The sequence below is a fragment of the Ascaphus truei genome, chromosome 22 (genome assembly GCF_040206685.1).
Source record: "Ascaphus truei isolate aAscTru1 chromosome 22, aAscTru1.hap1, whole genome shotgun sequence".
In the NCBI taxonomy this organism is placed as follows: Eukaryota; Metazoa; Chordata; class Amphibia; order Anura; family Ascaphidae; genus Ascaphus; species Ascaphus truei.
The window spans coordinates 416,196-441,402 of NC_134504.1; the positions used below are offsets into that span (position 1 = coordinate 416,196).

At 43.1% G+C, this 25,207-nt stretch overlaps 2 protein-coding genes across 3 annotated transcripts in view; one reads left to right on the forward strand and one right to left on the reverse strand.

Annotated features, from left to right (window-relative positions):
* Nucleotides 1-545: 545 nt before the first annotated feature.
* LOC142472540 (serine/threonine-protein kinase SBK1-like) lies at nt 546-18,762 on the reverse strand. 2 transcript variants are annotated; one of them, XM_075579591.1, is made up of 4 exons: nt 18,587-18,762; nt 12,999-13,229; nt 4,476-4,678; nt 546-1,789 (listed from the first exon to the last, which is right to left on the reverse strand). In XM_075579591.1, exons 2-4 carry the CDS (start codon nt 13,168-13,170, stop codon nt 1,040-1,042), a joined length of 1,125 nt encoding a protein of 374 aa, XP_075435706.1. In that variant the 5' UTR covers nt 13,171-13,229; nt 18,587-18,762; the 3' UTR covers nt 546-1,039. The 2 variants fall into 2 exon arrangements, with proteins under 2 accessions (XP_075435706.1, XP_075435705.1); XM_075579590.1 differs by having other exon boundaries at nt 547-1,789; nt 18,591-18,761.
* Nucleotides 18,763-24,960: 6,198 nt separating this feature from the next.
* The window catches only part of DHRS7C (dehydrogenase/reductase 7C), a 36,824-nt gene continuing 36,577 nt past the window's right edge, over nt 24,961-25,207 (forward strand). The window contains exon 1 of the mRNA XM_075579592.1: nt 24,961-25,105. The gene's annotated coding sequence lies outside the window, so the exon portion shown is untranslated. The remainder of the gene's footprint in view (nt 25,106-25,207) is intronic.

Consider the following 25,207-nt stretch of genomic DNA (forward strand, 5'->3'; position numbering starts at 1 on the left):
GGTAAAACCTATCCTCATTGCTTACTTTTTGCATAGCCAGTATAACCAACCCCACACTGATGAGACCCATTAAGGTCGAAACAGCTGTCTGTGGGTGGGTTTACTGGCAATGCATCTTAACCCTGGCTGTGCCCAAAGCTGTGACCTTGCAGCAAGCTTAAGCCTATAGGGAACCATGTTAAAAATGGTTTTGAAGCAAAGGTGGCACTGTGTGCTCATTTGCATGTCATTTCCCAGACTCCCTTGCTGCAGTAGACGGGCTGTGTGCTGGGTGATAGTGGTGCAAGGCGGGGTTGCAGACCTGTCTAAGACATGCAAATGAGCGTATAGTAATATTTCCATTTGCTATATACTGTATATGTATATATATATATATATATATATATATATATATACTGTATATGTATATATATATACTGTATATATATGTGTGTGTGTTTGTTAACTGTGCATTTTCCATTCACCAAGCTCTTTATATTATTAAACAGTAGTCTTGAAACTGTTTGATTAAGTGTATATTTTATTTATTTACAACTATTTGGCAGTATAGCCGAAATAGTTTTTTTTTGCAATGACAAACATGTTATACAGTTGTAATCTTTCGATTTTACTTGGTATTATCTGGGAAAATGCTGAAAATGATATTCGTCTTCGACACTGTATTGCCTTTCAAATGTACATTTCTTAAATGTATTTTACCAGGTGATGAAAAAAGCATTTTATTCTAAGTTAATACACAAATAAGTATGTTTTAGAGGACTATAAAAAAAAGGGGGCTTTTTTAATGACCAATTAAAAATTAAGTCACTTTTTTTTTTTTTTTTACACAAACACACTTGGATGAACAGTACAGAAATGAAAAGAAGTGTTTCATTTATGATTTCTTTTGTACACCAGAATTACAAAATGACCTTGAATATATCAGAAGTACTTGGCTCCTGATTGCTATAAGGTGAAATAAGGAGAAGTTATAGTAGAACTAGCAATGTTGCTTTGCTGGCATGTAACCTACATTCTAGAGCATTACAGAACATCATTTTCATACACATATTTCAATTGGTGTTGATACTAACATTGAATTGGAGTTGGTTTCTTTTGGTACTTCTTCATAGCTGCTACAAGAGGAAAAGGATAAACTTGGACTTGTGTCACTTTTATTGCTGTTTAAATCACCACTTATGAAAGGAAGGCCTTGATGTTTTATATGTACAAATACATCTGTACTGCTTCTCGTGTCAGAGGTATGTGCTTCATCCTTGTTTGCTAACCAGGTCTTGCCAAAATACCACAAAATATCCTTAATTGGGCATCTTTTCTCTGGCTCAATAGAAAGCAATTTACTAAACATTTTAAGGGCGTGAGGAGTAAATCTACGCCATTGCGAAGGTACCGGAGCACCCTTATACCTTTGCCACTGTAAAAATTCATAATAAAAGGAGTCTAAATGAAGAGCTTTCTCCCAAGGAAAATTCCCAGTCATCATACAAAAAAGCAGGACCCCAAACGCCCAAACATCGATGCTGTATTCCACAAGGAAGCCGTTATGTTTGGAAGTCTCACAAAGTTCTGGTGCGGTGTAAGGAATGGTGCCACTCACACGTTTTTCTGTTGTACCAGCGATTCGGGTCATGCCAAAATCAGATAGCTTAATTTTTCTGCACTCTTTGTCAAAAATGAGAATATTTTCAGGCTTGATATCCCGATGTACAAGTTTCCGGTTGTGCAGATAATCCAGGGCTAATGCAACTTGATATATACAGCGTTTTGTGATGTGCTCAGAAAGACCAACCTGAAAACATAAAAAATATATCATATTAACATGTTATGATTAATGATATAGTCTCAGGTGCCATTTTATTTGGAAGGGAACGTGAAGACATTTGTTACTCAGCATTCACAAAACCCAAATGATGCTCGTTGCTTAAATGAGGAGTTCCTGTTACTGGATTTTTCTTACCTCCCCCAGGGGGTCCTTCCGAGGCAAATGCCACTATTTTCAGCTCCGGAGACAGACACCCGGTTCCCCCTGAGATACTTACCAGTAAAGTTACCGGGTTTAAATCACCCTTAGGGGAAACTAAATGGCTGCCAAAAGGAAGCTGCAACATCATTGGTTGCGGCTTCCTATTCAATGGCCTTTAAAAACAGATTGGTAACTGCACCAGTAAGTGTGTTGGGAACTGGGGAGTCCACGGGGCAGGAAATAGTGAGAGTTTGAAGGATCCGTCAGGGTGTACGGCTCCTTTAATATTAACAAATCTACGTAAGTACCAGCACTCACTGTAATTGCCTCTGTGGCTCTGCTACTAACCCTAACCCTAACCCTCGTGCACGAGGAGCAGAGCCACAGAGGCCATTACAGTGAGTGCTGGTACTTACTTAGATTTGTTAGTACTTTACAGGGGAATAAGGGTCCCCTTTTGTTCAGTGCACCCTGCAATTGCATAAAGTTAACACTATCAGTGTGCTGTCTATCGTCTCCCTTTCCCCTTAGGCTCCTTTAATATTGTTTCTAAATATATTATCTTCAAGGTGTATGCCTTAGGTCAGGGGTGCGCAAACTTTCGCGCCCCCCTGTCTCCACTCCCCATTGCCTACGCCCCCCCTCCTTACCTGCTCTCGGGCTTCACGAGTCATATGATGTCACATGTGACGCGTTGCCATTTGACATCGCGTTGTCATGGCGATGCGACAGGGGAGAGCCGGCTGAGAGCAGGTAAGTGAAGTTGCCGAGGCCTCGCGCCTCCCCCGGCATTTCATTTACATGCCTGGTGGAAAAGCACGGGGCTCTGCAACCGCGCGCCCCCCTTAGAAAATCCCACACCCCTCCTGGGGGCGTGCCCCACAGTTTGCACACCGCTGCCTTAGGTCAGTGGTGGCAAATCCAGTCCTCAAGGGCCAACAGGTCAGGTTTCAAGCATATCTCTGCTTCAGCGCACGGCTTAATTAGTCAAAGACTGAGCCACCTGTGTTGAAGCAGGGATATGCTGAACACCTGCCCTGGTGGGGGACTTGAGGACTGGATTTGCCACTCTTGCCTTAGGCCTCGTTCAGGGTGCAGGCTTCGGAGGGAGGGCGTGCTTACGTGCGAGCTGCCGTCGGAAACAATGTATTCAAATTGAATTGTGGTTGTCAGGGTAGCAGCTGCCCTGTCTCCGAAGTACGGAGTTGACGCTGGCTACAGTTTCAAGTCGTTTTTTGGAGCTGCAGCAGCGTCACTGGGACCTCGGCAGCCAATGAAATCATTCTTGAGAATGATTTCCAGACTGCAACCTCGATCCCTAAGCTGAGGTCTGTAGCCCCGCCCCTCCCCGCCCCCTCAACTCCTGAAAAAGTCTGCTGGGAGGATGAACACACATCGCCCAGCAGACTGCCGCTTGTACACGCGAATGCCCGCCCTCCAACTCCTGCCTCTGGCACCCTGAACGAGGCCTTAGGTGATCATCGCTGTAGATGTACTTACAATAAAATTCATGCAAGAACCGCAGAAAAAGAGCCATTTTGCAAATACTATTAAAATGTGAACTTGAGCATAGGACTATGATCAACTAATGGCAATAATTAGTTTAAAGGATTGTGAGCCATATTTACTAAACTGTCTTCTGGCGCTGGAAGAAATCTTACAGCTCAGGTTAAAGGAAGATGTCTCCAACGATGGAAGGGGTCTTACTGCAGAAGAATGCTTAATAAATATTTGTCTGAATCTTGTTGCGTGATGCCTTCAAAAAACGAATCAGACAAGTACTAATGTAGCAGGACATTGTGGTCCCAGAGCCACGCTACTAAAAGGTAAAAGCCATGACCGAGAAATCTCCAACCTTTCGGAGGGGCTTGGTCCTTTTTGACACCACAGATGCATGTAGCTGTGGCCGTGGGATCACAGAGTTACACCACGTCTGTATAAGTTCTTTTTTTATCTTGTTATTCCCAACCCTATAATAATGTAACCACTGAGACTGAACAAACTAGGAAAGGGTAGAGGGGCAGGTGAGGTAGCAGATAAGAAAAATGCACAAAGTCACAATGTCAGAATGATATGTAAACGTTTCCTGAGCAACCTGGGCTGAGGATTAATATGAGAAGTGTGATTTCCCCCCACATGTAATCACTGCCGTTAAATCCCTGCGGTCTGCCTTCAATTCTAAATGTAATCAACATTTACACGGCTGTGTTATTTGACACTAGAACTATCCCTGACTTTTCAAAAAAACAAGTCAGTGTAAAACTGCACATTTCCAGAAAATGACTGAAAACAACTTGAATTTGCATGAAATAAAAAATGAGAAACCAGGTGGCATCTAAAGCAATATACAGTGAGCCGGGAACGGCCACAATTAAAGTTTCATAAATGATTTGGACACTTCTTGAATCGTCCGGTGGAAGATCCTCATCTTGTTTTCTTTTACATTTACTAAATCGGAGCCTATTAGTTATTCTTGCATTATGAATATACATATATAATTTCTCATACATACCTGAGGTGGAATAATATCAAAAAGGTCGCCAGCAACTGCATATTCTTGTGCAAAGACATAGTATTCATCCGTTTCAAAAGCTATGTCATACATGCCAATAATATACGGGCAGACACATAAATAGCGGGAAATGCAGAACTCCTGCAGAAAACTCCTCTGCTTTGTTGTCTTCTTCCGCAGAAATTTCAGGGCCATCTTTGTTCCTATAAAGAAGCAAAATATATGACAAAATTACAGTATTTAGGAGCATTATATCACATAAAAACCTTCTATAGTATTTGCAGCACTGGTTTGTAAATAATCTTGTGTAAATGACACTTTTGAGCATGATTTGAGACATGCCAACATGTTTTTGCTGTTGTTGTAGCACGTGCGCATGTAATATATTTACTGATCTGGTGGGACGCTGTGGCCCTTATTGGATATGCTGTGAAGCTGCAGTCCTGTGCTGGACAAGATTTTATTCCCTTTCATCTGAAGCAGATTGACTATCAATTAAATAGGGGTCCTAATGAGATCTATGGATCAAAGTAATAAACTCTATATTTTTGCCACTGATAAGCGGGTATAATACATAGATACGTACATACATACATTGATACACAGACTTAAGGAAACATTATCGGACAATATATATATATATATACCACAATTATTAAGGTTATGGTGGGTAACAAAAGTGACAAAAACCCTCCACAGTAAAGCATAAAGCAACTGTAAATATTACTGTATGCTCATTTGCATGTCTTAGACAGGTCTGCAACCCTGTCTTTCCCCATTATCGCCCAGCATACAGCGCTTCCACTGCAGCAAGGGATTCTGGGAAATGACATGCAAATGAGCACTCAGTGCCACCTTTTGTCTCAAGCTCGTATTACACAAGCAAATCCTCAAGCCAATGCATATTGTTTTAAACACAGCTTTTAGACAGAGGCTGGGATGAGATGCAAAGCCATTAAACCCACTCACAGACATGTTTCAACCTTGATGGGTATCATCAGTGTGAGGTTGGAGTCTGTGACGGGAGCTTTGTGACAGGCTATAATAATACACCAAATAACTGGGTTGAACTGAACGAGGCTTAGATATAATAAAGTATATTTATTCCTTAAATAGGTGAACACAGCAAAATAGTACAGTAACAGGCAAGAAGTAGCACTTACTTGGGGGTGGGGAATGAGAAGTATCAAATAGCAATTCTCCAGCAATCAGGTACAATCAAGATGGTATAGAAGACAAAGGATATAGGGTTGACCACAGTTTATATATCTTTTGTGACCCTATCCTTAACATTAAGTACAGGTGATTGGACAACAATTACCTGTATCCAATCTTTAACGTGGGAACACATTTTAATCCATGCCCCCCTTCTAGTTAGCTCATGCGCACTAGGATCCTGGGATCTCATTTCTGTAGCCCCACATTTACATCAGGAATGCCAGCCAGTCTACCAAATGGAATTTCTGGCAGGATACTCTTTGTTGGAAGGTGTAAAATGTGACACTCACGGACTGCTCTGGTTTGAGTCGTCTCCGCCCTCAGGTAAACAGTGAGGGTGACAAAATCCTTTGAACAACACTTAAGTCCTAGACACTGGGTCGCCTCTCTGACCATATGCTTCCTTGTATGCAAAGGAATTTCCTCTGGGTTTTATCCCTGCCTTGGGATACAGTGTTATAGGTAAAATACAAACATATTAAAATATCCGGTTCCGGATCCGGTTCCTAGCGGGTCCAAACTACCCAGATCTTAATGCCGGAACTGGGACACCATTTGGTCCGAGTTTCAGCCCACTACGACCTTCGGAACCGGAGTTACACAAATACACCTTAAACCGTTTCCTATTTTAATACAAAAAACTCCGCTGTAAATTAAATCACGGTTTTTCACTAAATCCCCATTGAAAACAACGGGCTCCACCGCCATAGACTTTCAATGGCAAACCGCCACCGTTGGCAGCTATGGGAATCCGCCACCATAGACTTTCAACGGGGCATCGCCGCCGTTGAAGTCTATGGGGTTTCTCCGCCATAGCCGGTCAATGGAAATTGGCCACCATTGGAGTCTATGGGAGAATTCCCCGAACTTTCAAGGGGGTCCATACTCTGTCGGGTTGGTCCAAGAGGGTCAAGGATGGTTCTGCAGCCATGCCGGAGCAGTTCCTACAGATACCTCAAACCCTGGCCCTCAGGACTCTCCGGAACCGGCGGTATGGACCCCCTTGAAAGTTCGGGGAGTTCCAGCTTAGCCATTACAACCAACCTCACACTGATGATACCCATCAAGGTTGAAATATGTCTGTGAGTGGGTTTAATGGCTTTGCATCTCATCCCAGCCTCTGTCTAAAAGCTGTGTTTAAAACAGCATGCATTGGCTTGAGGATTTGCTTGTGTAATACGAGCTTGAGACAAAAGGTGGCACTGAGTGCTCATTTGCATGTCATTTCCCAGAATCCCTTGCTACAGTGGAAGCGCTGTATGCTGGGCGATAATGGGGAAAGACAGGGTTGCAGACCTGTCTAAGACATGCAAATGAGCATACAGTAATATTTACAATTGCTATATATATATATATATATATATATATATATATATATATATATATATATATATAAATATACTGTATATATAATGTATTGAGGGTTCTGATGTATAATGCCCGGTAGTAAGATGTAACAGCACTACAGACAATGAAGAGAGCTTGTTAGTGCTGGCATAATGTTTCCATAGGGAACTTCTCATTGCTGGACATGAAGAAAGAATCTTGTTCCTAGTTCTGCCTCAGCCTTCAATAAAAAGAGCAGTTAAGGATTTAGGGCCATAATACTAAGCTGTGCTATTACATAAGATACCTTCAAACATATGGCGCCTTGCAACCTGTTGATATGAAGGGACAGTAAAAGTGTATCCCAGACCAGCATAGAGGGGACAATAGCTAAAGACAGTGGAGTCGTAGCAAACTCATTGCTTGGGCGCGAATGGTCAGTTTGTGGCTCCTAAAAATAAGACCCCAATTTAGAGTTGGCCAAAAACAGGCACAAAAGACAGTTTGTGTGGGAGCCATTAGCATAACGTCTCGACACGTGGAGTTGAGACGTGTAATCCTAATTTTTTTAAATGAGCGCAACTAATAATAATAATAGCATGTTCTTGTATAGCGCTGCTAGTTGTACGCAGCGCTTTACAGAGACATTTTGCAGGCACAGGTCCCTGCCCCGTGGAGCTTACAATCTATTTTTTGGTGCCTGGGGCACAGGGAGATAAAGTGACTTGCCCAAGGTCACAAGGAGCCGACACCAGTCAGTGTCTTTACTCACTGAGCCACTCCTTCTCCTTCTATTAGAGTCTAATTTGGAGTTGGATTAATGGCTGTGCTTAATTAAAGACTCCTTTCTAATTATGCGCTCTTTGGACAAATTGCTAATCAGACTACACTAAACGAACCCAGCATTTACAACATACATTTTCTGGAGCCTTGGCAGAAATGGCTTCTCTGTTGATGCACAGATGCTACTTAGCAAGGCTCGATATTCTTGAGATTAGACCAAGACCCTAGAGAAGGGAAATCATTTATTATTATTTATTCAAATGTTCCTTTCTGTTGAATTTGAGATTTTTTTTCTGCCTGCGGGCAGTTTGTTCCGTGCGCTGGCAGCTTGGTCTGTGCGCTGGCAGCTCGGTCTGTGCGCTGGCAGCTCGGTCTGTGCGCTGGCAGCTCGGTCTGTGCGCTGGCAGCTCGGTCTGTGCGCTGGCAGCTCGGTCTGTGCGCTGGCAGCTCGGTCTGTCCGCTGATAGCTCGGTCTGTCCGCTGGCAGCTCGGTCTGTCCGCTGATAGCTCGGTCTGTGCGCTGGCAGCTCGGTCTGTGCGCTGGCAGCTCGGTCTGTGCGCTGATAGCTCGGTCTGTGCGCTGGCAGCTCGGTCTGTGCACTGGCAGCTCGGTCTGTGCGCTGATAGCTCGGTCTGTGCGCTGGCAGCTCGGTCTGTGCGCTGGCAGCTCGGTCTGTGCGCTGGAAGCTCGGTCTGTGCGCTGGCAGCTCGGTCTGTGCGCTGGCAGCTCGGTCTGTGCGCTGGCAGCTTGGTCTGTGCGCTGGCAGCTCAGTCTGTGTGCTGGCAGCTTGGTCTGTGCGCTGGCAGCTCGGTCTGTGCGCTGGCAGCTTGGTCTGTCCGCTGGCAGCTCGGTCTGTGTGCTGGCAGCTTGGTCTGTGCGCTGGCAGCTCGGTCTGTCCGCTGATAGCTCGGTCTGTCCGCTGATAGCTTGGTCTGTGCGCTGGCAGCTTGGTCTGTGCGCTGGCAGCTCGGTCTGTGCGCTGGCAGCTTGGTCTGTCCGCTGGCAGCTCGGTCTGTGTGCTGGCAGCTTGGTCTGTGCGCTGGCAGCTCGGTCTGTCCGCTGATAGCTCGGTCTGTCCGCTGATAGCTTGGTCTGTGCGCTGATAGCTCGGTCTGTGCGCTGGCAGCTCGGTCTGTGCGCTGGCAGCTCGGTCTGTCCGCTGGCAGCTCGGTCTGTGTGCTGGCAGCTCGGTCTGTGCGCTGGCAGCTCGGTCTGTGTGCTGGCAGCTTGGTCTGTGCGCTGGCAGCTCGGTCTGTGCGCTGGCAGCTCGGTCTGTGCGCTGATAGCTCGGTCTGTCCGCTGATAGCTCGGTCTGTGCGCTGATAGCTCGGTCTGTCCGCTGATAGCTCGGTCTGTGCGCTGATAGCTCGGTCTGTGCGCTGATAGCTCGGTCTGTGCGCTGATAGCTTGGTCTGTCCGCTGATAGCTCGGTCTGTCCGCTGATAGCTCGGTCTGTCCGCTGATAGCTTGGTCTGTGCGCTGATAGCTCGGTCTGTGCGCTGGCAGCTCGGTCTGTCCGCTGATAGCTCGGTCTGTCCGCTGATAGCTCGGTCTGTGCGCTGGCAGCTCGGTCTGTCCGCTGATAGCTCGGTCTGTCCGCTGATAGCTCGGTCTGTGCGCTGGCAGCTCGGTCTGTCCGCTGATAGCTTGGTCTGTGCGCTGATAGCTCGGTCTGTGCGCTGATAGCTCGGTCTGTCCGCTGATAGCTCGGTCTGTCCGCTGATAGCTCGGTCTGTCCGCTGATAGCTCGGTCTGTGCGCTGGCAGCTCGGTCTGTGCGCTGGCAGCTCGGTCTGTCCGCTGATAGCTCGGTCTGTCCGCTGATAGCTTGGTCTGTGCGCTGATAGCTCAGTCTGTGCGCTGATAGCTCGGTCTGTGCGCTGGCAGCTCGGTCTGTCCGCTGATAGCTCGGTCTGTGCGCTGATAGCTTGGTCTGTGCGCTGGCAGCTCGGTCTGTCCGCTGATAGCTCGGTCTGTCCGCTGATAGCTTGGTCTGTGCGCTGATAGCTCGGTCTGTCCGCTGATAGCTCGGTCTGTCCGCTGATAGCTTGGTCTGTGCGCTGGCAGCTCGGTCTGTCCGCTGATAGCTCGGTCTGTCCGCTGATAGCTTGGTCTGTGCGCTGATAGCTCGGTCTGTCCGCTGATAGCTCGGTCTGTGCGCTGGCAGCTCGGTCTGTGCGCTGGCAGCTCGGTCTGTGCGCTGATAGCTCGGTCTGTGCGCTGATAGCTCGGTCTGTGCGCTGGCAGCTCGGTCTGTCCGCTGATAGCTCGGTCTGTGCGCTGATAGCTCGGTCTGTGCGCTGGCAGCTCGGTCTGTCCGCTGATAGCTCGGTCTGTGCGCTGGCAGCTCGGTCTGTGCGCTGGCAGCTCGGTCTGTCCGCTGGCAGCTGTTCCATGTGCTGGCAGCTGTTCCATGTGCTGGCAGCTCGGTCTGTGCGCTGATAGCTTGATCCGTGCACTGGCAGCTCGGTCTGTCCGCTGATAGCTTGGTCCGCGCTGGCATCTTGGTCCGGCAGAGCTTCCTGCTAGGCTCAGGTTAGGCTGAGTCCATGGTGACTCCAGCCGTGCGGTGGCGTGCTGAGGCTGAGGGAAAGTGTGTTGGGGGGCGGGCCGGTGACTAACCCTCATACACGGCGAACCGCTCACGTGACCAGCCCTGCGCTCCCGTGAGCACTCAAACTAGAAAAATAATGTCAGCTACGCTTCCGCATGCTTGCGGCTGCAGGGGCTCACTGCCGAGCATGAGCGCGGCTCAGCACGGGTCAGCGCCTAAGCGCTGACCATGCCCACAGCCTTAGTCTCCCAAACATTATATTTTTAAGGCTGTGTGCTGATGCAATGAAGAGCAAACGTTACACAGACATAGGATGGTAAAAGAAGAAACAAACGATGCAAATCTAAAAACTGTCTCACTAGCTTAAAGTAATGCGGCTCAGCTGTGGGGACCACCTGCTTCCTCTCCTTTATAATTAAACGCAGGGGGAGATTGCTGCTTTAAATATTGATTGCATTCTTAGTAAACTTTTTCTGGCTCTTTATTATAAATGTACAGTATATTGGGAGACAGTTGCTATGATAAACAATAAACACTAAATCAGTTATATGAAAGACACTTGTCATTTATTTATTATTAAGGAATCCATTTTTTTACAATTCATATTGTACTTTTCTGCATATTCCACATGAGTGATGATTTATATAAACTTAGAAACGTACCTTGTGTGGCTGCACTTCTTCCCTTAAACCACCATTGCAATTTGCTCCCTATACGTGGTTGCTGCTTCATAAATTCGCCATTATGGGGGTCTCCATTCAGGTGAACTTGTGCCCAGAAACGCTCACGCCAGACATTTGCCGTACATATGTATCCTTTATTTATTGGCTTTGTCCACAGAACATGCCAGCGTGCAGACACACATGCCAGCGTGCAGACACACATGCCAGCGTGCAGACACACATGCCAGCGTGCAGACACACATGCCAGCGTGCAGACACACATGCCAGCGTGCAGACACACATGCCAGCGTGCAGACACACATGCCAGCATGCAGACACACATGCTTTCTTTTTTTACAATTTTGTATAACTTTTTCTAAGCTTTCATGTTGTACTATTTTTGTAAGACAATGTGTGTTCAATATGATACTGTCTTACAGAAGCTGCTTGTACAGTATTTACTTAGCGTTGGCATTCGGTTACTACTCGATGTTCTTCTGCTGTTGTATCGCTTATCTGGATTCTCACCTTTAATGTACTTTGCTTGCTTCTGCTTTTCCTTATATTGCGACATGTGTTACTTTTTGGGTTTTATTTGCACTCCCGTTATTTTTTAGTTCTACCTTACTCTAGCATAAGGGTGTCCAACTCGAGTCCTCAAGATCCACCAAAAAGGTCAGGGTTTCAGGATACCCTGCTTCAGCACAGGTGGTGCAGTCGAAGACCTAGCCACTGATTGAGCCACCTGTGTTGAAACTGGGATATCTGGAAAACCTGACCTGTTGGTGGCTCTTGAGGACTGGAGTTGGCTACTCGTGCTGTGGCACTCTGTAATCGGGCTTAGGTGTCATTTTCTATAGTCCAAAGAAACTATTTGGTCTGTTTTGGGCCCAAAATCCCCATTTAAGTATGCGGATTTTCAGACAAAAATGGCCCAACCGACTGCTTCAGCAAATATAGAATTTGCCCATAATATTTTACACTCATTTTATCACTGTTCATTCAATGTCGGGGCTATATACATTTCCTTCACTTCCGGTGTTGGTTGGTTACTATAGGAACAGACTAAGGGATCACGGGTTTACACAGCTGCTCCACTTCCCCCGCGTTCTTTGTGTATATATATATTTGTCACTGCTCACTTACTCATTGTACCTAGACAAAGGTGCCAAATTAGACTGAAACCTTCATGCATTAGTAAATCATAACCTGACATTACCTAAAACAGGAACCAGCGTTATGTTCCCTCAAAGCTAATTATATGCAGAAACAACACCCGTAACACATTGCCTTAGCATAGGGTTAAATGACACTTTGCTTTATCTTCCAATAACATAATGTTACTGTAAGTACATCTTAGACCCTGAAACAGGTCTTTAGGGTTAGGTTGAGGAGGAGAGGGAAATAGCGCCATGAAATAACGCTATGTTAGTTAAATCATGCGTAACTGTGGGGTTACACCCGTCCAGACCCTATAAAAGTCTTGTTTCAGTGTCTTATTTGTAGGTAGGTTGAGTCACTTAATCGCTCGGTGGAACTCGGCCAAGGAGGAGTGAAGAGCTATAAAGTAGAGGCAAATGTTGTAGGTGAAACACCAACATTTAAAGTTGATACCCCTTATAAGAGCTTAGTGACCCCCACCCACCCCAGAAAGGGAATCGATAATGTTCATGTCCCTCTCTTTTATAGACCACAGACCCACTTACTACTAATACTGTAGCTATTGAACACAGTGTAGCAATCACGGTAAGTGTTAAGATATATTACAATATTCAGTACAACAAATCTAATGCATTTTTAAGTCAGATCCTCGCAAAACACTATTTGTACGTCACTAGCTAAATCACTTTTTTTGGGATAATCAAATAACGTTTGCATGCAAATTAGATTCCATCCTGAGCCCTTTGTATCACTAGGGTAATTGATTCTAGGCTTGGAAACCAGTGATTTACTGCAGATAATATGCCATTTCCTGATTACCTCTCACTCTGTGAATAGCGAGGTCCACTCGGCCGTACGTCCCTTTTCCCAGCTCCCTGATAACTTCGTATTGTTTGACAACTTCTACTTTCTCCATTGTTTTTGCTGTTAGTAACTGCAGCTCACCCAGAATGTCCATTGCTCCCCTTGTTAGTGATGATGAGAAACTCATAGTAATCTCTTAAAACGAAGTTGCAGGAATTATTTTTCTTTCATTAGATCCTAAAAAATCTGTGAAAAAAATATATATATTTAGTGGAAATCATTCTTAAACCCTAGTCAGCATTTCCAACCTTAGTGGTTCTGTTGCATTAGATCGTCAACAATATAATGTTAAATAAATCAGATGTAGATGTGTAAATCCTCTGTGGCCAAAGAACAGAAAATTGCTTATTACAACAGCTGCAATCCTGTGATAAACAGCGTAAAAAATAACTTTATTCCATTTATCGCCTTTCTCCCAATGTCAAAGCACGTCACAATTACAGTACAGCGCGCGGTACGCAGCACATAGTAGGAATGTTACAGATACTGTCCTGCCCCAGAGAATTCAATCTATGTTTTTGATGCCTGAGGCACAGGGAGATTAAGTGACTTGCCCAAAGTCACAAGGAGCTGACACTGGGAATTGAACCATGTTCTCCTGATTCACACTTAGAGTCATTGTTACCAGAATCTGTGTCTTTACTCACTGAGCCGCTCCTTCTCTAAACGTACAGATGTAACATACTCGCATTTTTTAAAATGGAGCCACGTTATTTTTTGTGTTGACTATTTCGGTAATACATTACGTTATTGGAAGCGGTAACATCTGCTACATCTGTGGAGCCCAAGTGAATATTTGTTAATAGTACTAAATGTATCAGTTTGAATAAAAACATGTTTCTGTTTAAGATTCATATTTTCACTTAGGCCTAAATCAGTTCTGTACTATTAGATAATACTTACTAAAAAAAAGTTTTTTTTAAATTAAACTGAATGCCATTTTTAATAAGTTTTAATATAACAGGTTATAGCAGGTTATATAGCAGGCTTTAGCACACCTCCCCAGCAGTGCAAGATCTTTGCAACACTTTCCTGTTTGTGATCATTTGTTGCCAATATTCCCAGCAGTTTGAGCTGCAAACTGTAATAATAGATAATGTTACCTTAGTAATATAAGAATACATTGTAGCTGCTGAGTACACTGACTGAAGGATTGATTGAAACTGAAAGGCGGCCCTTTAGTGAACCCTGGGAAGCAGGATCTAAGCTGAACAATCATAGGAGTATTAATCGATCGGCCACTTAGGTAATTAATTTTCAATAAAAGTAATCAAAGGCTGCATATATTAAAATGTAAAAAAAGTATTATTTTTTTTAAGCCCCAGTTTCTTGGAACGCTGTGCTCTTTTATCCATGTTTGGATTTCCTTTCATCTCTACTTCCTGGCTGGATGCGCGCTTCTGAGGACAGATTTCACCAAATTGTGAGTACTACAACTGCACTTCACTTATATGGATGAAGATCGAACTAAAATATATGCTACATGCTCTAGAGTAATTTTACTGCAGAATTAGGAGTCATTTATTTATGTATAAAATGTTTTACCAGGAAGTAATACAGTGAGAGTTACCTCTCGTTTTCAAGTATGTCCTGGGCACAGAGTTAAAATGACAAATAATACATGGTTACAAATACAGTTACATAAGTGAACAGGGTATATATTATATTCAAGACATTCCATGCACAGTTAAAGATAATATACATTATAGGCGTATGTAACAGTTACAGACCAGATTAAAATGTGAGACAGCTTTAGTTTTGAAAGAATTTAGGCTGGTGGTGGCTGTGAGAGTCTCTGGTAGGTTGTTCCAGTTTTGGGGTGCACGGTAAGAGAAGGAGGAGCGGCCGGATACTTTGTTGTACCTTTGGACTATAAACAGTCTTTTGGAGTCAGATCTCAGATGATAAGTGCTGCATGTGGTAGGGGTGAGGAGCTTGTTCAGATAGGCGGATAGCTTGCCCAGAAATATGTCTTAATATAGTGATACAGCATATTTGGTAGTGACATGCCCATTATTGCTTCATACAGAAGTTAGTCTGTTGCTCAAAATAAATAGATTCATGAAATGACTGCACTGATCATTACTCTGGGGACGCCCTTTGTTCTGGCGATATACATTTTTAATTGTGTGCTCTTCCGTGGATAAAGAACAATGGCCCCAGGCAGCATTCTTGCAAGTGAGCCAGTCAGCAGTGGCAACTTTAAAGAAACACTTACTGTATGCATTCCAAGCACCATCATATTCACTAAGCAGTAATATGCTATAAGACATCTTCTGGGCCAAAAGCACCTTACAGACAATTTACTTGAAGGATAGTGCTGTATAGTATGGCACAGATTAGGTAATATGGGCCCAAGTGATTTTGCCATATTGACTGGCTTCATTTATTGCCAGACATTTTTCTTTCTGAGATGGGCAAAAAAATGTCTATAGAGGGCCTTCTAAGTATAAACGGACACATTCTATATGTAGCCCTGTCTGGGGGTTAGTACCATGGGTTAATAGCCTTAATGGGTTAACCACGTGGGATCCCTCTGGTATTGCTCCTCCCCACTATGTGATGTAGGATGTCTTGTGACCAGTGATAGTAGGGTATATATGAGACTGTAAGCTCCTCGGGGCAGGGACTCCTCTTCCTTAATGTTACTTTTATGTCTAAAGCACTTATTCCCATGACCTGTTATTTATATTATCTGTTAATTATTTGATTACCACATGTATTACTACTGTGAAGCGCTATGTACATTAATAGTGCTATATAAATAAAGACATACAATACAATATATAGCTCCACCCAATGTTCTAGAAACAGGTTCCTTGGAGTTTCAGTTTGAGGGCCTCACCATGAGTCATGTGTATAGTTGTGTATTAAGGGTGTCCTGTCACCATTTATTGTTTTAAGTTAAGGAACGTGCCCTATATAGTTAGCGTCCATAACAATGGCCCAAGATTGTTCTCATGTAGGAAGAGGAGTGAGCATGTGCTCAGCTGGGAGTTCTCAGAGTAGAAGCTCCGGAGCCTAATGAGATCGCCCCACTGGAAGGTCTTTAGTAAACTCCCGATCTGATATGTCTGGACAAAGAATGTAATACAAAGTAACAGGATAATAATCCCAGAAATGAGTGTGTCCCACAACATGGGTCTACCTGAGATAGGGCATTATTGAAGCTACACCGGACATTGCCCATCTAACCAATACTAAGGGAAACAAGCATAAGTACCTCCCCAGAGTAGGAGTGAGAGGTACCAGGGGAAGAAGCACAGAGTAATCATATTAGTTACCACAAGTTAATGTCTGAAGTGAAGTCTGTCTTTGTACGGCGAGCATTAACGGATGTGAATAAAGCTCTTGTTTGTACTATAAAAGTCCCTGGCGCCCATCATTATTCTATCTGCATATCCACGCCCAGCCTGCTCCACTGCAGCACCCTGACCAGGTCTGAGAGACTGAGCCCAGCCTGCGCTGACCCAGAACCCTGACCAGGTATGAGAAACTGAGGCCAGCCTACACTGACCCAGCACCCTGACCAGGTATGAGAGATTGACCCCAGCCTACACTCAGAACCCTGACCAGGTATAAGAGACTGAACCCAGCCTGCACGGACCCAGCACCCAGAGTAGGTCTGTGAGACTGAGCCCAGCTTGCACTGACCCAGCACCCTGACCAGGTAGGAGAGACTGAGAATTACTATGTTATATATATCTTTATATCAAACGCGATGTAAACTCCTATAGAGCCGGTCAGAGCAGGGTTACATGTTTGTTCTCCTAACATGCTACTGTATACATTTGAATTTCAACGCTGCAAGGAATGGTTTAATTATTTCCACGTATGTTACACCCAGACAAAATAATGATTCCACATTTGTTCATACTAAGTCTTGTCACAAATTGTGAGCATTGAGACAACTCAGACATTACATTCCTCGTCTTCCTTTTTTTAATTTGTGATCACAAAATGTATTATTACTATTCAACTGTTTGAAAAATGTACAATTACAGTTGGTAATTACCAGAATTACAGGTACCATACCACCCTTTCCTTCCTGTTACTACAATTACAGGTGGTAAGACTCGCATGCTGTTAATTCACTTGTAAATGAAGAGGAACTGTCCATTGTATATATAACACTATAATGTAAGTGCACTGTGCATCTTTATTTCATACATGTGAACATAACCGCCCTTTACCCTACGTTTCCACTTACCCTTCCTTATAGAGTGAAAGCTCCTTGTGGCAGGGCTCTCCTTACCTACTGTTACAATGTATGTCAATATTGTTTTTCTTCCTCCAACCCGCTGCACTACGGAACATGTTGGCACATAATAATATATAATAATAATAATAGAGAAACAAAATAACTCCCCCAAGACCTTTTGCCACCGTGCAATTTCATTACAGGCGCAGAGCAGGTGGGCTCTGGGTTGTAGGATATTAGTGCTTGTTCAAGCCTCTCTTGCTGCAGTGTGCTTATCAATAGCTCACTTACAGTACAGTGACAGAATAAAGTGCCTCATTTGGGCCTGGAATAAGCTGTACTGTGGGTTGTGAGGGGTTCTATCCTACTAACTGCTATATCACACAGCTGTAATACCAGGAACACATTGCTCATTGTGTAGTACTGTGTGAAGCTACACACAAGTGCTACCAATATTGTGACAAAGGGGTGCATAATAATATCTTACAGAGATCAATCTTTGCTTTTTATATAAAACTACACTATTCCCCCCATCCCCCCCTTTTCGTGTAAAAGAACATGTCTTAGAGTTGATATGAAATACTGCTGTTGTGTTGTGAGAAGATCCATTATTGTGTAATAATGTATAGATGTACTGAAGATGCACATTTTTATCCTTTACATATATGAAGAGTAATTTATTACATATTTGTGAAAGTGCTGTCCTTTATGTTTGGAATTTGTCTCCCAATCTACCTCATGAGCTACTTTCCCTGCTTTCTATTGTAAGCTTTGTGGAGAAGGGATTTCTCTACCAATTATCTTAGTAACACGAATGTTTTCATTTTCTTGTGATTTCTATAATTTTATCTTTCACAACCATTGTACCTAGCGTTACCATTGTAAGCCCTTTACCAATATAACATATTTATGGTCATAATAATAAGAGTCCCTAATTAAATGATTTCCCCATCTTTCTGAGAGTGAAATAAAAAATGCTAAAATAAAAAACTATTAATAATATTACTTTATAGCTTCCCACACAAAGTATATATTATATGCAATATTGTATAATGTGAAGTCAGAAGTAGATGCAACACACTTGCATATTTGGAGCATTTTAATACTACTTTAATCCCATTCATTTTTACATCATCTGCAACATATTGGAGATCAGTGTTCTCAATGCAATATAACATAATAATAATTACAGTATCACAAATGGAGAAATGTCTATATTGTTCTTACACATTTCCTAACAATAAGAAACACTATTTACTGCTACCATGTTATTATATGCACATATTTCATATTACAATCTAATTACAATGACTAATCTAAAAAGATTGAAATGATTTCTTACTTACTTAGCTGTAGATCTCCTATTTAGCGTGATCTCCCATTCATGTCCTGATAAATAATGAGAATGATGGAGAGATGGAATAATGTCTGGGTTTCCTTTGTTTCACTATATCCTCTGCTGTCATTGTTTTCTCATTCAGCCCTGCAGTCTCTGCAGCAGATGTAATGCATAACTAGGCTCAGCAATGAAAGTCCCTCCTCCCACCTCTGTAATTTGCTGCCAGGCTCCTCTACATCAATCCCCCTGAAATTAAGAAAGCAGGGTACCAGAAATGGGCAAATGGTGTTAATATGTGTATGAAGCGTTTAAATGTTAAATGCATGAAGTATATCACTCACACATTTGCACATGCACAGACACACACTTGCACACACACACACACACACACACTTGCACACACAAACTTGCGCACACACACACTTGCACCCACACACACTTGCGCACACACACACATACACACTTGCGCACGCGCACACACACACTTGCAAACACGCGCATAAACACTTGCGTGCACACACACACACACACTTGCGCGCACACACACATATTGTAGTTGTCAAATTTTCTTTAAAGTATGCATTTCCATATTATATTTAGAAACCTATAGTAATATATATTTGTAGTTTTATAATGGTGTGTGTGCGTGCGTGCGTGCGTGTGTGTGTGTGTGTGTGTGTGTATGTATGTATATACACATTTTAAACAACATGGTGCCAACATTCACTTTCAAATACTAAGTGGATAAATTCATATACATTCACATCTATATGTATGTATATACTTTATAGTGTAGAATAAATGAGTTATTCAGTATTAGGTGGTACCTTTTTTATTTGGACTAACAATTTATGTCATAGGACAAGCTTTCGAGAGTTTTCTCTTCCTTGAGAAAGGTCCTGTTTCAGGACCGAAACGTCGGTTGTATGTGCCTTTTTTTTCAATACATTTATATTTGATATCAATCTGAGTGATGTCTCGGTTCTTGCTGCGTGGTCTTGGACCCCTGGTCTGCCTGGTAAGGAATCTACATTTTATTCAATATTATATGGGACAAGCACCGGCTTTCTACCTTTATTGCGAGTGACATCTGCCTTTGTACATATATATATATATATATGTATATATATGTGTGTGTGTGTGAATATATATGTATTTATCCACTCAGTATTTGAAAGTGAATGTTGGCACAATGTTGCTTAAAATGTGTTAATTATTAATATTTCACCTGTATTTCTTTTAAATAAAGATACATACACCATGATTCTTTGTGCTTTACACATTGTAAGTCTTACAGTACGTGTTTGTACTGACGCCCGAGCTGGGACTTGAACCTAAACAAAACTCATTAAGGAAATGCAAGTGATGCTTCTCTGCTTCTGCTTCTGGCTCTATCTCCATGGCAACGGAATAATCAGCAGTGACAGATGAAGACGAATGTCAGGTTGCAGTAGTGTTACCCTGCACACAAATCTGCACAGGATAGAAGAAACAAATGTATCTGCCCATATTGGTCTAGAAATGTATACAGTATTAATTGGTTCATTTTATTTGATTACCTTATTGTTAGATATGATGTCAGGTGAATAATTAAGAGGTCACTGATTTCACTGCTTTGACCTTGCTTATTCCCACATAGAAAATGGGAACTGGGATATATTAGGAAAAGCCTTTCTAGGTAGAAAGAGTAGCAGGGAAGGATAAAAAGGTGGTAATGCTGTGATGGTATATAGGATGGCAGCTGGTGTGGTACCCCCGTTGACTAATTTTGACCTATTCCTGCACAATTTGCACCCAGGCAAGAGGAGTTGCACCAACAACTCTACCCAAAGAGAGTCAGGAGTCAGACCCCAAGAAGAAGACAGCGGAACATGTAACAATATAATTATATATATATATATATATATATATATATATATATATATATATATATATATATATATATATACATATATATATATATATATATATATATATATATATACACAGTGGTGTGAAAAAGAAAGTACACCCTCTTTGAATTATATGGTTTTACATATCAGGACATAATAACAATCATCTGTTCCTTAGCAGGTATTAAAATTAGGTAAATATAAACTCAGATGAACAACAACACATAACATATTACACCGTCATGATTTATTTAACAAAAATAAAGCCAAAATGGAGAAGCTATGTGTGAAAAACTAAGTACACCCTTACTGCTTCCATAGGAATTAAGATACTTAGTAGCAGACAGGTGCTGCAAATTAAATGCTCTTGATTAATTGATCATCCGCAAGTGTGACCACCTCTATAAAAGCCGAAGTTTTAGCAGTTTGCTGGTCTGGAGCATTCAGGTGTGTGTTAACACAATGCCAAGGAGGAAAGACATCAGCAATGATCTTAGAGAAGTAATTATTGCTGCCCATCAATCTGGGTAGGGTGATAAGACCATTTCCAAACAATTTAAAGTCCACCATTCTACAGTGAGAAAGATTATTCAAAAGTGGAAAACATTCAAGACAGTTGCCAATCTTCCCAGGAGTGGATGTCCCAGCAAATTCACCCCAAGGTCAGACCGTGCAATGCTTAGAGAAATTGCAAAAAAAACAAGAGTTACATCTCAGACTCTACAGGCCTCAGTTAGCATGTTAAATGTTAAAGTTCATGACAGTACAATTAGAAAAAGAATGAACAAGTATGGTTTGTTTGGACGAGTTGCCAGGAGAAAGAACATGGCAGCACGGCTTAGGTTTGCAAAGTTGCATCTGAACAAACCACAAGACTTCTGGAACAATGTCCTTTGGACAGACGAGACCAAAGTGGAAATGTTTGGCCATAATGCACAGCGCCACGTTTGCCGAAAACCAAACACAGCATATCAGCACAAACACATCATAGCAACTGTCAAGCACGGTGGTAGAGGGATGATGATTTGGGCTTTTTTTGCAGCCACAGGACCTGGGGAACCCTTGCAGTCATTGAGTCGACCATGAACTCCTCTGTATACCAAAGTATTCTAGAGTCAAATGTGAGGCTTTTTGTCCGACAGCTAAAGCTTGGCAGAAATTGGGTCATGCAACAGGACAATGATCTCAAGCACACTAGCAAATCTACAACAGAATGGCTGAAAAATAAAAGAATCAAGGTGTTGCAATGGCCCAGTCAAAGTCCAGACCTCAACCCGATTGAAATGCTGTGGTGGGACCTTAAGAGAGCTGTGCATAAACAAATGCCCACAAACCTCAATGAACTGAAGCAACGTTGTAAAGAAGAGTGGGCCAAAATTCCTCCACAACGATGTGAGAGACTGATAAAGTCATACAGAAAATGATTACTTCAAGTTATTGCTGCTAAAGGTGGTTCTACAAGCTATTGAATCATAATGTGTACTTAGTTTTTCACACATGGCTTCTCCATTTTGGCTTTATTTTTGTTAAATAAATCATGACGGTGTAATATATCATGTGTTGTTGTTCATCTGAGGTTGTATTTACCTAATTTTAAGACCTGCTAAGGAACAGATGATTGTTATTATGTCCTGATATGTAAAAACATAGATTTCAAAGTGGGTGTACTTTCTTTTTCATACAACTGTATATATCAAATGGAAATATTACTGTATGCTCATTTGCATGTCTTAGACAGGTCTGCAACCCTGCCTTTCACCATTATCACCCTGCACACAGCCTTCTACTGCAGCAAGGGATTCTGGGAAATGACATGCAAATGAGCACACAGTGCCACCTTTTGCTTCAAAACCATTCAACATGGTTCCCTATAGGCCTAAGCTTGCTGCATAGTCACAGCTTTGAGCACAGCCAGGGTTAAGATGCATAGCCAGTAAACCCACCCACAGACAGCCGTTTTAACCTTAATGGGTCTCCTCAGTGTGAGGTTGGTTATACTGGCTTTGCAAAAATGAAACAAGGATAGGTTTTACCATACTTAGTTAAGTTATGGTGGGTAAAAAAGTGACAAAAACCCTCCACAGCAAAGCACATAGCAAATGGAAATATTACTGTATGCTTATTTGCATGTTTTAGACAGGTATGCAACCCCGCCTTTCACCATTGTATATTTATTGAAATGTAGGCCATCTTTATTTTTTTTTACAACAGGAATGGTACCGAAGCCAGCGGGGACCCACGGGGACCACCCGAGGACCCCCGAACGCCCATGGGGACCACCTGAGGACCCCCAGACACCTTCAGGGACCACCCAGTGAACCCATGTGTGGCCCCCAGACACCTGCAGGGACCGCCCAAGGGTCCCCAGACACCTGTGGGAACCACCTGAGGGCCCACAGACACCCGAGGAGACCACCCGGGGACCCCCACTGGCCTCTGGTATTAATCCTGTGTATAAAAAAATATTTATGGTTTTATGTGGGGGCACAGGGGGTGGGTGGGTTTTGTATTGGTGTTTATTACATATTGTAATGGTTATAGGCTGGCCCAGGAGGTGGGTAGTAAGGTTGTTGTGTGTATTTTTGTTTATTGTGGGTAGCGGGGGTGGGTCAAGGGGGTAATAGCCCCAAAGATGGGTGTTTAGGCCTACCGGATGGGTAGCGGGAGGGGTTAACCTCCATTACCTTAGCGGTATTAACCGATAAGGTAATGAAAGGGTTAAGTCCACCCACAACCCCCATGCAAGGCCTAAATCCACACCAAGGGCCAAATACCACCTTCACCCACCCTCGCTACCCACAATAAGCATGACACTGGTGGTTAACCCCTTCATTGCCTTAGCGGTCAGCTGCTAAGGTAATGAAGTTGCCTTTAAGTGTGTTTTTCATGTATCTGATTCATGCCGGGGGTCTCCGGTCGTGATATGAATGGATATCAGCTCCGGAGTCTCTCGGCATCAATCCGATGCAGGAAAAATGCCTTTTTTTAAAATTGCCGTCTCGCCACTTATCGGCAGCTTCTCAACACCTTCTTGCCAACTTTTCCTGGCGGAACGAGTTTAAGAGGAAATCTCAATTCTAGAGCCACTATTAGCCTTGATAAGCTAATCGAGGCTACTAGAATATCACGAGTTTGAAAAGCTGGCGATAAGTGGCTTATCGCCGGGCGTTTGGCGATTTTTTTTCCCGGGAACAATATTTACTGAAAAGCTCTCTTATCGCCGACTTATCGGGGCTTTCTGAATAGCAGTAGGCCTTTTTGGCGATAAAGTGGCGATAAGTGGCTTATCGGAGCTTTCTGCATTGACCCCATTGTCGTTGTATAAGACACCAGGTGACCCATGCACGTGTATGGGCTGTAAGGTTTTTACTGGAGTCGTAAGTGGCATAGCACAAGTACATACAGTATGTGCCATGGTTTCCTAACCCCAAATTCAGCTATGCCACCATTGTCTTTGCACATTGTATGCATCATGTTTTATCTCTTGCCATTGCCTGTTTGCATGAGATTTGCCTATGTGTACAGTAAAACAGTGACAGTAGTTAACACATTGAATAGTGGCGTGCACAATTACTGTGAGAAAGTCATTGCCTATTGGGACAGGGAATGTGTGCCTGGAAGAGGAACAGTTGGCATTTTTCTTTTTCCTGTCTGCATGATGTGACAGCTGAAGAGGGGAAGGTTTCAAAGCTGCTACATGTCATAATGGGGGGGGGGAGGTGGCGGGGGTGGGTTAGCAGGGGGAGGGGATGGCGGGGGGGGGGGAACAATAGCAAGTTTAGGGCTTTTATTTAAGTACCACAAACTTTATTGTTTGCATAGTGTTAAAATGTTAAATTGCATTAGTGTGTATCCAACACGTGTTAAATGTTTAGCAAACAATTTGTTTTTAAAATAGGCACAGTTACAGTATATGTACAGATTTGCAAATATGGTCCACTAAAGCTACCCCCTAATGTGTGCTCTCACTGTGCTTTAACTGGAGCCTTGCACAAGCAGCGGGCCCGCACTATAAAGACTGGAGCCTTGCACAAGCAGCGTGCCCACAGTATAAGGACTGGAGCCTTGCACAAGCAGAGTGGCCACAGTATAAGGACTGGAGCCTTGCACAAGCAGCGTGCCCACAGTATAAGGACTGGAGCCTTGCACAAGCAGCGTGCCCACAGTATAAGGACTGGAGCCTTGCACAAGCAGAGTGGCCACACTGCCCAGAGAGAGAGGGAGAGAGGAGAGAAAGAGAGGGTAAGGAGGGAGGAGAGTGGGAGAAGGGGGGAGAGGGAGAGGAGAGGGAGAGTGTATTATGTACCAGATGTTCCTTAATCATTAAAATAATTCAGATACAGCATTTTAAATTTCCTTTTCTTAGCAATAAAAGATATTAGAATAATTTGGAAAGCAACATGCAAATGTAAATGTTGCAGCACACCATTTGAAATCCAATAACCCAGTAATGTCATGTGTCTTACATGGGTCTATATTTACTTCTCTGAATATCACACAGCTGAGAACTATTAATAACTCTTTTCACTGTGCAAAGCGGGTGGTACCTGAGGTGTAAGCTCACGGACTATATGTTTGAACATTTAAGGCGCTTTCACTGAAAATAATTCTTTATCAGTAAATATTGACAGTAAGTGATCTTACATTTCTCATCTCATTACATTATTCAGTGTATGTACTTGTACTTACTTGTAAATAATTGAAGCATGGCTTATATAAGAACTACATATTT